The sequence below is a fragment of the Periplaneta americana genome, chromosome 9, assembly GCF_040183065.1.
Source record: "Periplaneta americana isolate PAMFEO1 chromosome 9, P.americana_PAMFEO1_priV1, whole genome shotgun sequence".
Classification (NCBI taxonomy): domain Eukaryota; kingdom Metazoa; phylum Arthropoda; class Insecta; order Blattodea; family Blattidae; genus Periplaneta; species Periplaneta americana.
In genome coordinates this window covers 7,529,860-7,543,653 of record NC_091125.1, presented here as the reverse complement: position 1 = coordinate 7,543,653, position 13,794 = coordinate 7,529,860, and the positions used below count along the sequence as shown (strand labels likewise).

General features: G+C 37.3%; 1 protein-coding gene across 1 annotated transcript in view; it reads left to right on the top strand.

Moving 5' to 3' along the window:
• Positions 1 to 8,453, top strand: part of LOC138705755 (uncharacterized) — a 130,780-nt gene extending 122,327 nt beyond the window's left edge. The window contains exons 5-6 of the mRNA XM_069834377.1: positions 2,996 to 3,287; positions 6,267 to 8,453. Of these exons, the coding sequence (XP_069690478.1) occupies positions 2,996 to 3,287; positions 6,267 to 6,428 (454 nt within the window). The 3' untranslated portion in view covers positions 6,429 to 8,453. The remainder of the gene's footprint in view (positions 1 to 2,995; positions 3,288 to 6,266) is intronic.
• The last annotated feature ends 5,341 nt before the right edge of the window (positions 8,454 to 13,794 follow it).

The window sequence follows — 13,794 nt, the reverse complement described above, 5'->3', positions numbered from 1 at the left end:
CTAATACAAAATTATTACATTATGTTATATTATAAACTTTTTCTTTTGTAATTTCCTTGGGCTACCGCCGGTAGCCCGCAAAATACGCCCCTGTGAATAACATCTTCAGCTTCGCTACAAGAACTGTCAAATATCGCCTCATCAATGTCTGTCCCTGTTATACACTTCTTCTTAGCCATATTTACTGTCAAAGAAATAAATACAACCTCCTGGCTGCAATTATTACTGAAACATAAATGGATATAAGAAATCCAATGCGCATGTACTGACAACAATCGCTATAACTCAACAATGGACTGCCTCCAAAAGTTAATTTTCTGCTACGGTGTGTACAACATAACAACAAAGAATGTCAGAAAAGCATAGCATAAATTTCCCAGTAATAAAAGAGAAATCATTAAATATATTCTCTGGGGTCAGTAGCTGACCCCCCCCCCCCATTGGTATGCGACTGTTAAGTAATTGTTGAACATAATAATTATAATGAACATAACAATAATAACATAATGTACCCCATGATATGTCCAGTGATCATATTACCAGTCAAACAGCAACGATTACTGAACTGATAATGAAATAAAACCTTTTCTACATATTACAATTTTATGTAATCATACTTTTATTACATTATTGCTGTATATGTGTATGGACATTGCTTTAACATTTTAATCCAATATTGTTTTCATACAAAGTGCTAATCGCTTCACAATGGTTGCCTGTGTTGTCTTCGGTTTATAATAAAAACGTGGCTTGAGTATAAAGTTTAAATCTATATATGTCACAGGGATATGCGCCATGTCACTAATATTCTGAATTGTAGTTTCCCAGTATTGTTTAGTCCTCGGGCACTCAAGAAAGCGATGTTGAAGACTGTCCTCTTCCTGACAATAGGAGCAGAGTGATGTCCGGGCTAATCTGATACGGTATAATTTGGAAATATATCATTGACCACTCGAAACCATAGGTCTTGCTGTTTAAAGGTCAAAACACTGTTTCGTATATTCTTCCAGATCCGTTTCCAATTATTCACAGGAAAACGGTAGCCTACACAATTTTAGGAGCTGGCAAATTTCTATTCATATACTTATAAATATATTTAGCCGTGACAGAAGCTGGAATGTTTTGTGGTATGCAACTGATTTCCTGTTTGAAAGTTCGTACTTGTGGTGCATGACTTGGCAGACATCGTAAATCCGGTGGATTCTCTAATTTGGTTATGGATACCCATTTGGAGAAAAATGTGAAGGAGAAGTCATCTCCCTGTCCTTGGACATGAAGAAGTACTCGAACCAACACTCACTCATTCTGTAATCTGTACCGTTGTACTATGCAGCTATGGTGCGTAAGTTTAATTCAATACACCTGATCATAAATTCTATAGCCACAGAGTTATTTATACACAGATTTTATTTGCGAGGCTGACCTTTATTTACACGGAAGACTGACGCGAACACAAAACTTCAAGTTAAGTATAATGATGAAAGAAACATGAAAATTAATTCTGTCCTCTTAAGGATTCGTATAACAAGAATAATTCAAATCATCAGAAATGTATGTTATATATGACAGCAACACAGACGATTAGACAAAGAAATATAAATGAACTTCTAGCAACGTTAAGTTTCCATAGATATTTTCGAAATGATAATTCCAGCGGAAATGTTAAAATGTTAAACGGCATTACACATTCCGCTGTTTATCCAAAATGGATGAACTTGAAAGTTTTATATTTAAAAGTTACACTATATTCAAGCTTCATTGTTACATCAGCTTGTTTGAAATGCGCTGAGCACTGATCGCGTTCTCTTTACATTACATTTCAGGTTCAGCTCTCATAACAGAGCTAGAAAGTTGGTACCAAAACTGTTAAGTTGTGTGAGCTTGGACTATAATATATCTCTACCGAATGAAAAGTAATAGCCCATCTCTCAATGTCAGTGAACCAGAAAGACAAACATGTACAGCCGGGTGGTAACCAAACATGTGCTCTAATCGGCTACAGCCTTAGAACAAGAAAATAATAAACAAATAGACCTAATATAGAAACAATCATTTGTAATTATAAACTTCGTAAACCCCAAACTAAGATAATTTACTCAATCATATAAAAATAACATATAAAGTATACAATTATGATTCTAGCCACATTATAACAAAAAACAATTAACATTTTCATTTTATCAAAAGAAATATTCCTTTTATGTTCAGAAAAAGAAAACAATATTTGTACACCGAAAATGTATTCGTTCTACGTCACAAGACGTCTGAAATATGATGCAGTATATGTTACTATCATCAGGTGAACAACTACTTTGTGAATCTAATAGTGTATCTCGTATGTGGCACATAATATTAAACCCATAATAATTGTTTTCAAGAGAATGATTTTTCATTTCTATTGTAATGACAGCTAGAAAGTTCGTATCGTAATTCCGATGTCGAACTTGGACTGTAACGTAACCGAATGCATAACAGCATGATACGTCAACATTTAACGAAGAATAATCCGCGAAAAAATAAACATATTACACACTCCTGTTTGCATAATTATTTAATAACAGATGTATTTACTTTTTTGGAATCATGCATAATATTAACATTAAGTAAATAATACAGTAATAACAGAATAGCTCACTTTGTTCAGAACTTAAAATATTAATATAAATTAATAATATTCTTCAAACTATTCAAGACTGTACACAGCTCCACAGAATGCCACTACACGTTGTTTATGTGAACATACTGCGTATCGTCTGTAGCGAGCGGGAGCAGGGCGAGGCGCGGATGACATCTATACTCCTCGCTGTACTCAACTGAAATCTACTGCTTTGGTACGAACTTCATGCCTGTGCTCATAATTATTGGTTCGAAGATCGATGCACACTTTTCCCAAATGAATGGTGCACTGCTTTTACGTTGGGTTTTGAGAATTGTGAGTTTAAAGTCTGACAGAAACAGGTCGCGTTTTCTGACCCACAATTGCGTTATTTTACAGTTTTGGCTCTTACAACTGCTGGTTTGGAGCTCGCTGGGCACTAGCTATGTTCTTTGCCGTGCCTGTGGGTGTGATAATGGCGCTAAACTTGATGTTCTACATCTCCAGCGCTCACATGATATGTTCCACCACGGTGTCCAAATCAAACAAGAGCTCTAGTACACGGAGGGACCACAGACTTTTTGCACGTCTGGCTCTTCTCATGGGCCTCACGTGGATCACTGGTTTCATCGCGGATTACCTGAACTTGACAGCTATGTGGTATATCTACGTAGCTTTGAACGCTTTCCAGGTGAGTATAGAGTACACTAATTGCAGGAAATTAAGGAAACGCGTTGCTGAGTTGTGGTTTATTTGGGCATTGTCTTCATTTTTAAAAATGGTATACTGACGTTCAAAGATATCTGACACTACTAATCGATAGTGATCGATAATTTGTTGGTGTAAGTGTGGATTCTTTAGTTATTACTTCTCTGATTAGATGGCGAAGATAAAAGTCACTGTTGCCAATAGTAGATAAATATCCCCGTGCTACAGAATAAAATTTTTCATCCCACTCTACTGATTGTAAAACAACACTGAGTTTGGCTGGAAACCGCTGATATCGTCTATTAGAAGGATAACTTTTGCTTAATCTACATAATCATTTTCCCTGGCACTATTTTAACGGGTCACAATAATGGTGCCACCTATTGAGAACTAGCGGAACTCTTTCAAGTTTGTCAATTTTTCATATCTTTGGTTCTAACTTATCCCGTGGTTGAAAACTTCGCTTACACGATCATAAAATTGTAAGTCGGATACTTTTGAACGTCAGTGTACAAGAAATTTTCTTGAGAAATACTGAGGTGAAGATTGCATCGCGATATCATCATTCTAAGTTAGAAACAGTCTGTTCCATATACGCCTAAATAGTTGTTATATTCAGAATGCATATTAAAACTTTTGTCAACGATTATTACAATATGTATTTTCTCTATTCACTGTGTTGAATAGAGGCGTATAACATTATTATAGTAACCGCCGTGTTCAATGAAGGACTATAAAATTATACTAGCCGGTGTGTTCAGTAAAGGTTTATCAAATTATAATAAGCACTGTGTTAAGTGCAAGTGTATCAAACTATAACAGAAACCCTCTACATTAAAAGCGTATCAAATTTTAGTGACCACTGCATCTAGTGAAAGCTCACAAAATTACAATAAGCGCCGTGTTTAGAAAATGATTTTAAAATTATAGTAACCACTGTGTTTAGTAAAAGTTGAAGCTACTAAATTTTTATAATCGCATTTAGTAAGGACTTATGAAATTACAATAACCATTGTGTTCAATTAAGTCTCATACAATTGTAATAACCACTGTGTTCAGTAAAACCATATCAAATTGTAATAATCACTGCGATCAATGAAGTCCCTTAAAATTATATAATAACCACTCTGTTTAGTAAAGGCTTAACAAATTATAATAACCACTGTGTTTAGTAACGGCTAATTAAATCGTAATAACCATTGTGTTTAAGAAACGTTTATGAAATCATTATAACCATTGTGTTCAGTAAAGATTTATTAAATCATAATAACTACTGTGTTTAGTAAATATTTATTATATCATAATAGCTATTATGTCTAGCAAAGTCCTTTTTGACCCAGATTTGCCCACCGTCCTTTTGAAAGGCTATTTTTCCTTTCGTGGTAAAAATTACTTACATTTTAGGAGTAACTCTATTTTCTCAATATTCTTGTACATGAAATTTGTACCTATCTGTACTGCATTCAACGAGATTTCTTCAGTGAGAATGAGGTTTAGGAGCCTTGTTTTTTATTTAAAATGAGCCGGATTTCTCTTACATTCTTACTAAATTCTTTGTGATTGAATCAGATGGTTGTTGGACATGAGAATATTTTCGTATTTTTGTAAAAGTATAGTTAGGGTGCTTAGGAAGATATTTGGGGCTAAGCGGGATGAAGTTACAGGAGAATGGAGAAAGTTACACAACACAGAACTGCACGCATTGTATTCTTCACCTGACATAATTAGGAACATTAAATCCAGACGTTTGAGATGGGCAGGGCATGTAGCACGTATGGGCGAATCCAGAAATGCATATAGAGTGTTAGTTGGGAGACCGGAGGGAAAAAGACCTTTAGGGAGGCCGAGACGTAGATGGGAGGATAATATTAAAATGGATTTGAGGGAGGTGGGGTATGATGATAGAGACTGGATTAATCTTGCACAGGAGAGGGACCGCTGGCGGGTTTATGTGAGGGCGGCATTGAACCTTCGGGTTCCTTAAAAGCCATTTGTAAGTAAGTAAGTAAGTATAGCATGACACTTTTTGTACAACTTCTGTGTAATATACCGCACTCACATTATTATGCTCGTGCATGCAGATTTAAATATCCTAATGTACGCTATATTGTCATGAAATACACTGAACTGCATTGAATGGAAGTCAGCTGTATACTAATTCTCCAATATTAATGCCTCTTCAGCGTATATTGTCTGTGGATACTACGCAAGAAAAAAATCTTCCCACGTTCGACCCAGGAGAAATGTACACACTATTTCGTCGGCAGTCGCGTTCGACCTTTCAATAGTAATAGGCCGAACGCAATTAACTATAACACTAACTATGAAGTAACTACCCTTTATATAAAAACTTTCTTTCAGGCTCTTCAAGGACCTTCCAATTGTTTCACTGTCATGAAGACTTCTTGTTACTAACTTATTTGCATGCTCTTTGAGGCTCGTCAACTCCTCACTTCTGACTTGGTTTCATTCTCATTAAGTAATTACTCGTATATTGGTTTTTTCACGCTCATCAAAGAAATTTCAATAAAATTACTTTGCTTCATGGTCGCAAGAGACATTTTTTGCAGCTAATTCGAGCAACCCATCACCACAGACTTATTTTCATGCACATAAAGTAATTCCTCACATAATATTTTTTTTTACCTCACCAATTAGCTCTCAATGTACTGTTAATATTCGCGGAAGACGATATTACACTGATCTCCTTTCATGCTCACATGCTGTTCACTCCATACTTTATTTCACATTCAAGAATTCTTAACATATTGACTTTTTTATACCAGCTAAGAGATTTTTCCTACATGTATTTTGTTTCATGTTTATCAATTACTCTCCAAACACTGATATTCTTAGTAAGAATTTCTTACGTGCTTATAAAGTCGTTCATAATGCTCACGAAGTGACTTTCTTTGCATCATATATGTTTCGTAATCATTTCTCATACACTTATATGTTTTAGGGCCTATTCATCTTCGGGGCTTTCACCATGACGCAGAAGATATGTGACAGGATAAGAACTCAGGTGTCAGGAGACTCTAAAACTAATTCGACGACGAAGGAAACTTCCAGCAAGAAGAGGAAGAAAACCTTTATGTCGTTACAAACAGATTGCACGTATTAAGCATAGTTCCTTAGATTCAGTATTCTTTGAAAGTGTTGAGTCAAATATACTTGCAAAGTACAATTTCTTTCATTTCAAGAAATTCTGTGTGTAGACATTTGCAATTGATAATCTCCAGTCCATTCTTTTTTCGGTCAGGTTGTTGTGCTACCATTACAATGGGATATCATAACATATGGTCCAAGAAACACAGGAAATGAACGTAGTACCTATATAGTGTTAGTGTTCGCTTTTCACAGAACAGTGCATTCGTTGACATTGGACATATTTCCATTTAATCAACTTTTATGCAACTACAGCCATCTTAAATTAACAAACCATGCTGCTGTTAGAATTGGCAACATTCATATATGGCTGAGTCAGACTCCTAGTTGGAGATTAAAGTCAAGTATGGGAGAATGATCGAAGACCATAGTGAAATTTGAATTTAAAGTAACATTTAGATTTTTAAGGATGAGTATTGTTTTTAAGAACTACTTGTTTTCAATTAACTTATTAAGAGAAAAATATAACGGTAAGAATTAATATAATCGTTTTTTTTATTTATTTAAACTCCAACCTATGAATTCTTGAATTTCCTTTTAGACGTACATATTTGTATCGTTAAAGTTCAAATTATTTATATTTTAGGTGCCTAAACGATGCTGTGTTCCCGAATGCAAGTCTATCTACGACAGTACATTAAAATTAGGCACGCATGTAACAACGTTTTCATTCCCCAAATGTGAAAATAGAAGAGAAGCATGGATTCGTACAATAGCCTACCTAAGAAAGATTGGACTTCTACTTCTTCATCAGCTGTGTGCACCACCACTTTGATGAAAAAGATATGATTCTTTATGACAAGTACAGACAATCTGATAACACACTTACGAAATTGAGGCGTTCAGAAGTCAATATGATTAACTCCTTTTCCAAAGGTTTTGAGATATTCAAGGTTAAAGTTAAACACACACTATTAATTCTGTGATGTAGTCGAGAAGAAAACTGCAGTCTGTGGGCTTTTTACTGAACTATGGAGCAATCACATTGACCACTGAAAATATGGTCAATTTAATAAATTGCCAACTTATAAACTCTGAAATAACCAAAAGTGGAGTTAATCATGTTGGCTTCTGAACGCCTCAATTACTTCTTAGGTAGATCCTAAACTTTCGAACGATGCAGTGTCTCGTAAATTCCAAAATGAAAAACATAGCTTTAAGTAAAATTATAGAATAGAGGTTGTAGAAAAACTAAATAAGGGAAAAGAAGAACAGGTATTGAAAATATGTATAATAAGTGATTTTAATAGCTTTGTGGTAGAATTACCTGCAAATTTATGTCTGTGAAAATGGTCATTTAAACAAAATGATGATTGAGTGTGGCTATAAAAATTAAAGTATGATGTCAGTGAAACAGAAAGTTGATAGTGTCATAAGTGTAGTAAGCAGAGAGATTCATTTAAATGATCTGAATGATGTACTTCTTATTCAATTCGCAAAGTTTAATTTGAAATCTAACAGTGTGTTGGTAGATGAGCAATGCGTAAATGGGCAGCAATTTAATGTAATATAATTCACAATGTTTATTTATTTGCCAAGAAAATGTTGCACAATCACACAAAGTGTGTAAATGACAGAGTAGAACAATCGAGAATATTAGGCCTGCAATAGGTTATTACCTAGTTACTGTGTGAATTATTTATCAATAAACTCAATCACTTATATTTAACTCTTACTTATATCGTTATTTTGAAATAATCAAAATGTACAAAAAACAAGTTACATATCACTGTTTTTTATATATTTACTTTTTAATTTATATTTTCAAATTATAAATTGTAAATTACTTACATTTATGTTTAAGATGATGTAAATTTCAAATTATTGTCCAATACAAACTTCTTTGAAAGCCTATCACCATTATTATTAGTATAGTGGTTTGTTAGGCCTAAAGGTTGACTTAAGGCACAGGCCTACTGATTTTTAAAAACGTCAATGTTTTCTTTCTTTAATAAATTATTTCACATTTTAATGCAAACTACTTAAGACGAACCATTATTATTGCTTAATGTTTTCCTTTTTTATTGTAGTGTGTTGTAGAAATATAAGTAAATTAAGTCTCTATCTTTATTGATAATAGCCTATACCGCCGCAACTGCACATAACATAAAAACAGGTTTTGTGTTTATATTTCCTAATTGTAGAATAAGGCTTATGTATATATCAAACAAAAATGGCTGCTTGTCAAAGAGGTACTCAAAACAGTTCAGAATGTTGAAGAAAATATCAGGCACTTTCTTTGTTTAAATATATAAACTGGTGAACCTTCATTGTCCCTACTAAAACGACTGGACGTAATCTAGAGAGCTTGTTTTCACAGTTCTAAATGTCTTCATTCACCACTGTTAAAATGTGCACTCCAGGGCACCTATCTTTCAAAACTGAAAGCAGCACATAAAAGTCGGGAATATCTTTTCCTTCTGCTACAGCCCTGACAGCAGATCTTTTTAATGTACCTCCTACACATCAGGGTCTCCTCTATTGTGCCCAGACTTAGTGTAGTTCCAAGAGAAGTATTCAACAGTTGGCATTAATTCTTCACAATTGTTCGAATTATATGAAACATTGTTTTACTCGTATTTCGGTATTGCATAGCTGGGCTATCACCAGTGGCGTGCGGTGCTATTTCTGGATGGGGAACAGGTCAGAAATAATAATAATAATAATAATAATAATAATAATAATAATAATAATAATAATAATAATAATCTGTATTATGATTTAGCAACATTACCAATTCTGTGCGGTGCTATTTCTGGATGGGGAACAGGTCAGAAATAATAATAATAATAATAATAATAATAATAATAATAATAATAATAATAATAATAATAATCTGTATTATGATTTAGCAACATTACCAATTCTTTTTTTTTACTTCATTTATAACTTAATTAGAAAAAGAATATGTTAATATAAAACAAATTAATGATATTATATTATCGTTATTATTATTAGACCTAAATATATAACACCGTTAACTAAAAATAAATAAACCTAAATTAAACCCACAATTTACCGCTTGACGAGCACCCAGTTAACCATTTCACAGAATTACAGTAACTATTTTGAAAATGTCTTGTATAAGATTTTGTTTTAGTTTTAAGTTCTGTAAGGAGAGGAGTAGGTTTGCCATTCAAAATAACCGCGCTTTTCTCAGCAAAATTGATCGAACTAAACGCTCTCGACTTCAACTGATCGATAACACAATACTTGCTGTCTTGGTTCGCATTATGGCGCTCGCGCTCTGTCTCGTTGAAGTTGGAACAGGCAGCAGTCACCTGTTCCATTGTCATTATTTCGTCAGATTTAACTCAGGCCGTGAATGCGTAAATCGTACGGATTTTTTTAGGAACTATTATATAATTTCACACACAATATTATGTCACACGAAAAACTTTTCGAACTTAATTGTTTTCCGAATTATCACTATATAAATAAACTAACTTGATGAAATAGTATATTACACACTTCTCAATACTTCGCGAGGGAAGAGGTAGCCTTACAGCTTCCAGCGATACTCGGGTAAGTTCGTGTCCACTCGAGCCTGCTTCGGAGAAAACATTGCTTGCAACTCCCACTCACATCATCACGCACAGCAGACGAGAAGGGCTCGAGTCGTTTACTCTTCGCTGCAATAAGCCTGCTAACAATAGCTGTTTTCGCTTTTCGAAAACTGCGAGTAGACCTATCCTTTAGAAAGAAGTATATCTCACAATCTCAGTTAAGGGGGCAGGGAGGAAGGGAACAGACTGTTCCCTCTGTTCCATGGAGGAACCGCCACTGGCTATCATTAAGCCTATGGAAGGTACTCAAAGTTTCATCTTTATTCAACTCGGCAGCCCAAGGGAAATAGGTTTAAAGTGAGTCATTATGACAAAAGCATCATGGCGAAAACTCTTGGACATCGTGCAGAAAGGAAAGGATGTCACATCTTCGGCTAACAGCTTTAAGTACATTACATCAGTGTGAAGTCTTATTTGTTGTCTTGAGCCTCCAAAATTGAAAAACCTGGATTTGTTAAATATACTTACAATTGAAATTGTCGCATATATGACGACTTCTTTGTCCGTAGTGTAGATTTTAATTTTAACATGGCATTATATTGATGGACTATGTTTTCAACATGTCACATAAATTTGATCCATTGATTGATGAAGTTTGCGATTGTAAGAAATGTATATATGTTTTTAGCATTGAAACTCCTCCAACTACAAAACAGTTACGGAATTTGATTAATTTAAGTGTCAGTGAGTGTTTATCATGTGTTCATCACTCTCTCTCAAATGAAATCACTTCTTCACTAGTGAGACAGTACGAGGGAATGACAGTGAAGGAATGATGATGATGATGAAGATGATTCATTAACTTCCATGGGCATCATCTGGATAATCAGGTGCTTCTTCTGTTGTCTGCAATTTTTATAGAAGTCGTGGAATACGCTAGGGATTCATTGCAGACATTTCTTAGGTCAGAATGCTTATGAACATTTATTGGAATTTGAGTGTCTCTCGGGGATACAACAGCAACTGGCCAAAAAGCTAACTGACTTTTCCTCTTAACATCCACCTCTTGGAAGTCCTTGGTTCTCATATCTGTTTTGTAGCTCAGCACGGAGATCTTGAAATTTGTCTTGTTAGTAGGAATGATTTCACTGAAGTAAATAACATTATGACTTTTTTTTTTTTTTTTTTTTTTTTTTTTTTTTATTTTAATTTTGCAATTCCATGTTCATCACAGAAAACGGGTTTCTCTGCTTGCAACCCCTTATAAATTGCTGCCAATCCCATGGAACCATTATGTGCTCTGCTCCATGTGCTTCTTGGAGCTCTCAATAATGGAATGGTCACTCTCAGCGTGTGTGTGTGTGTGTGTGTGTGTGTGTGTGTGTGTGTGTGTGTGTGTGTGTGTGTGTGTGTGTGTGTGTGTGTGTGTGTGTGTGTGTGTGTGTGTGTGTGTGTGTGTGTGTGTGTGTGTGTGTGTGTGTGTGTGTGTGTGTGTGTGTGTGTGTGTGTGTGTGTGTGTGTGTGTGTGTGTGTGTGTGTGTGTGTGTGTGTGTGTGTGTGTGTGTGTGTGTGTGTGTGTGTGTGTGTGTGTGTGTGTGTGTGTGTGTGTGTGTGTGTGTGTGTGTGTGTGTGTGTGTGTGTGTGTGTGTGTGTGTGTGTGTGTGTGTGTGTGTGTGTGTGTGTGTGTGTGTGTGTGTGTGTGTGTGTGTGTGTGTGTGTGTGTGTGTGTGTGTGTGTGTGTGTGTGTGTGTGTGTGTGTGTGTGTGTGTGTGTGTGTGTGTGTGTGTGTGTGTGTGTGTGTGTGTGTGTGTGTGTGTGTGTGTGTGTGTGTGTGTGTGTGTGTGTGTGTGTGTGTGTGTGTGTGTGTGTGTGTGTGTGTGTGTGTGTGTGTGTGTGTGTGTGTGTGTGTGTGTGTGTGTGTGTGTGTGTGTGTGTGTGTGTGTGTGTGTGTGTGTGTGTGTGTGTGTGTGTGTGTGTGTGTGTGTGTGTGTGTGTGTGTGTGTGTGTGTGTGTGTGTGTGTGTGTGTGTGTGTGTGTGTGTGTGTGTGTGTGTGTGTGTGTGTGTGTGTGTGTGTGTGTGTGTGTGTGTGTGTGTGTGTGTGTGTGTGTGTGTGTGTGTGTGTGTGTGTGTGTGTGTGTGTGTGTGTGTGTGTGTGTGTGTGTGTGTGTGTGTGTGTGTGTGTGTGTGTGTGTGTGTGTGTGTGTGTGTGTGTGTGTGTGTGTGTGTGTGTGTGTGTGTGTGTGTGTGTGTGTGTGTGTGTGTGTGTGTGTGTGTGTGTGTGTGTGTGTGTGTGTGTGTGTGTGTGTGTGTGTGTGTGTGTGTGTGTGTGTGTGTGTGTGTGTGTGTGTGTGTGTGTGTGTGTGTGTGTGTGTGTGTGTGTGTGTGTGTGTGTGTGTGTGTGTGTGTGTGTGTGTGTGTGTGTGTGTGTGTGTGTGTGTGTGTGTGTGTGTGTGTGTGTGTGTGGTGTGTGTTGGTGTGTGTGTGTGGGTGTTTGGTGTGGGTGTGTGTTGTGTGTGTGGAGTGTGAGTGAGTGTGGTGTGTGTGATTGTGTGTGTGAGTGTGTGTGTGTGTGGTTGGGGGTGTGTGGGGTGTGTGTGTGTGTGTGTGTGTGTGTGAGTGTGAGTGTGAGGTGGGTTTGTGTGTGTGGGGTGAGTGTTGGGTGGGGGGAGTGGGTGGGGTTGTGTGGGTGTGTGTGTGTGTGTGAGTGTGTGTGTGTGGTGTGGTGTGTGTGTGTGGGGTGTGTGTGTGTGTGTGGTGTGGGTGGTGGAGTGTGTGTGATTGTGGGTGAGTGTGTGGTGTTTGTGAGTGTGGGTGTGTGTGTGTGGTGTGGTGGTGTGTGTGTGGGTGTGTGTGTGTGTGGGGTGTGGTGTGTGTGGTGTTTGGTGTGGGTGTGTGGTGGGGTGTGGGTGTGTGTGGGGGTGGTGTGAGTGGTGTTCGTGGGTGGGTGTGTGTGTGTGGTGTGGTGTGTGTGTGGGTGTGTGGGTGGGTGTGTGTGGTGTGTGTGTTTGTGTGTGGTGTGTGTGGGAGTGGTGTGTGTTGTGTGGTGTGTGTGTGTGTGTGTGTGTGTGTGTGTGTGTGTGTGTGTGTGTGTGTGTGTGTGTGTGTGTGTGTGTGTGTGTGTGTGTGTGTGTGTGTGTGTGTGTGTGTGTGTGTGTGTGTGTGTGTGTGTGTGTGTGTGTGTGTGTGTGTGTGTGTGTGTGTGTGTGTGTGTGTGTGTGTGTGTGTGTGTGTGTGTGTGTGTGTGTGTGTGTGTGTGTGTGTGTGTGTGTGTGTGTGTGTGTGTGTGTGTGTGTGTGTGTGTGTGTGTGTGTGTGTGTGTGTGTGTGTGTGTGTGTGTGTGTGTGTGTGTGTGTGTGTGTGTGTGTGTGTGTGTGTGTGTGTGTGTGTGTGTGTGTGTGTGTGTGTGTGTGTGTGTGTGTGTGTGTGTGTGTGTGTGTGTGTGTGTGTGTGTGTGTGTGTGTGTGTGTGTGTGTGTGTGTGTGTGTGTGTGTGTGTGTGTGTGTGTGTGTGTGTGTGTGTGTGTGTGTGTGTGTGTGTGTGTGTGTGTGTGTGTGTGTGTGTGTGTGTGTGTTTTTTTTTCAAGAGGAACTTGTGATGAATTACTTTGAGGTTGGCGTAGAACCTAAGGACTAAAAATAGAAGGCCACCATAATGAAATTTCGGTTTTGACCAGCGCAATTATCACTCCAAATTGTAAGTTCTTCTATTTGCGATTTTGTTAGTTCAATCAAGGCAGCATTTGTACAGTGCTGAAGAAATTATGAAGAATAGTCTGGTGTTGGCAAACATTTCTCAAGGTCTATCATAATTGTTCT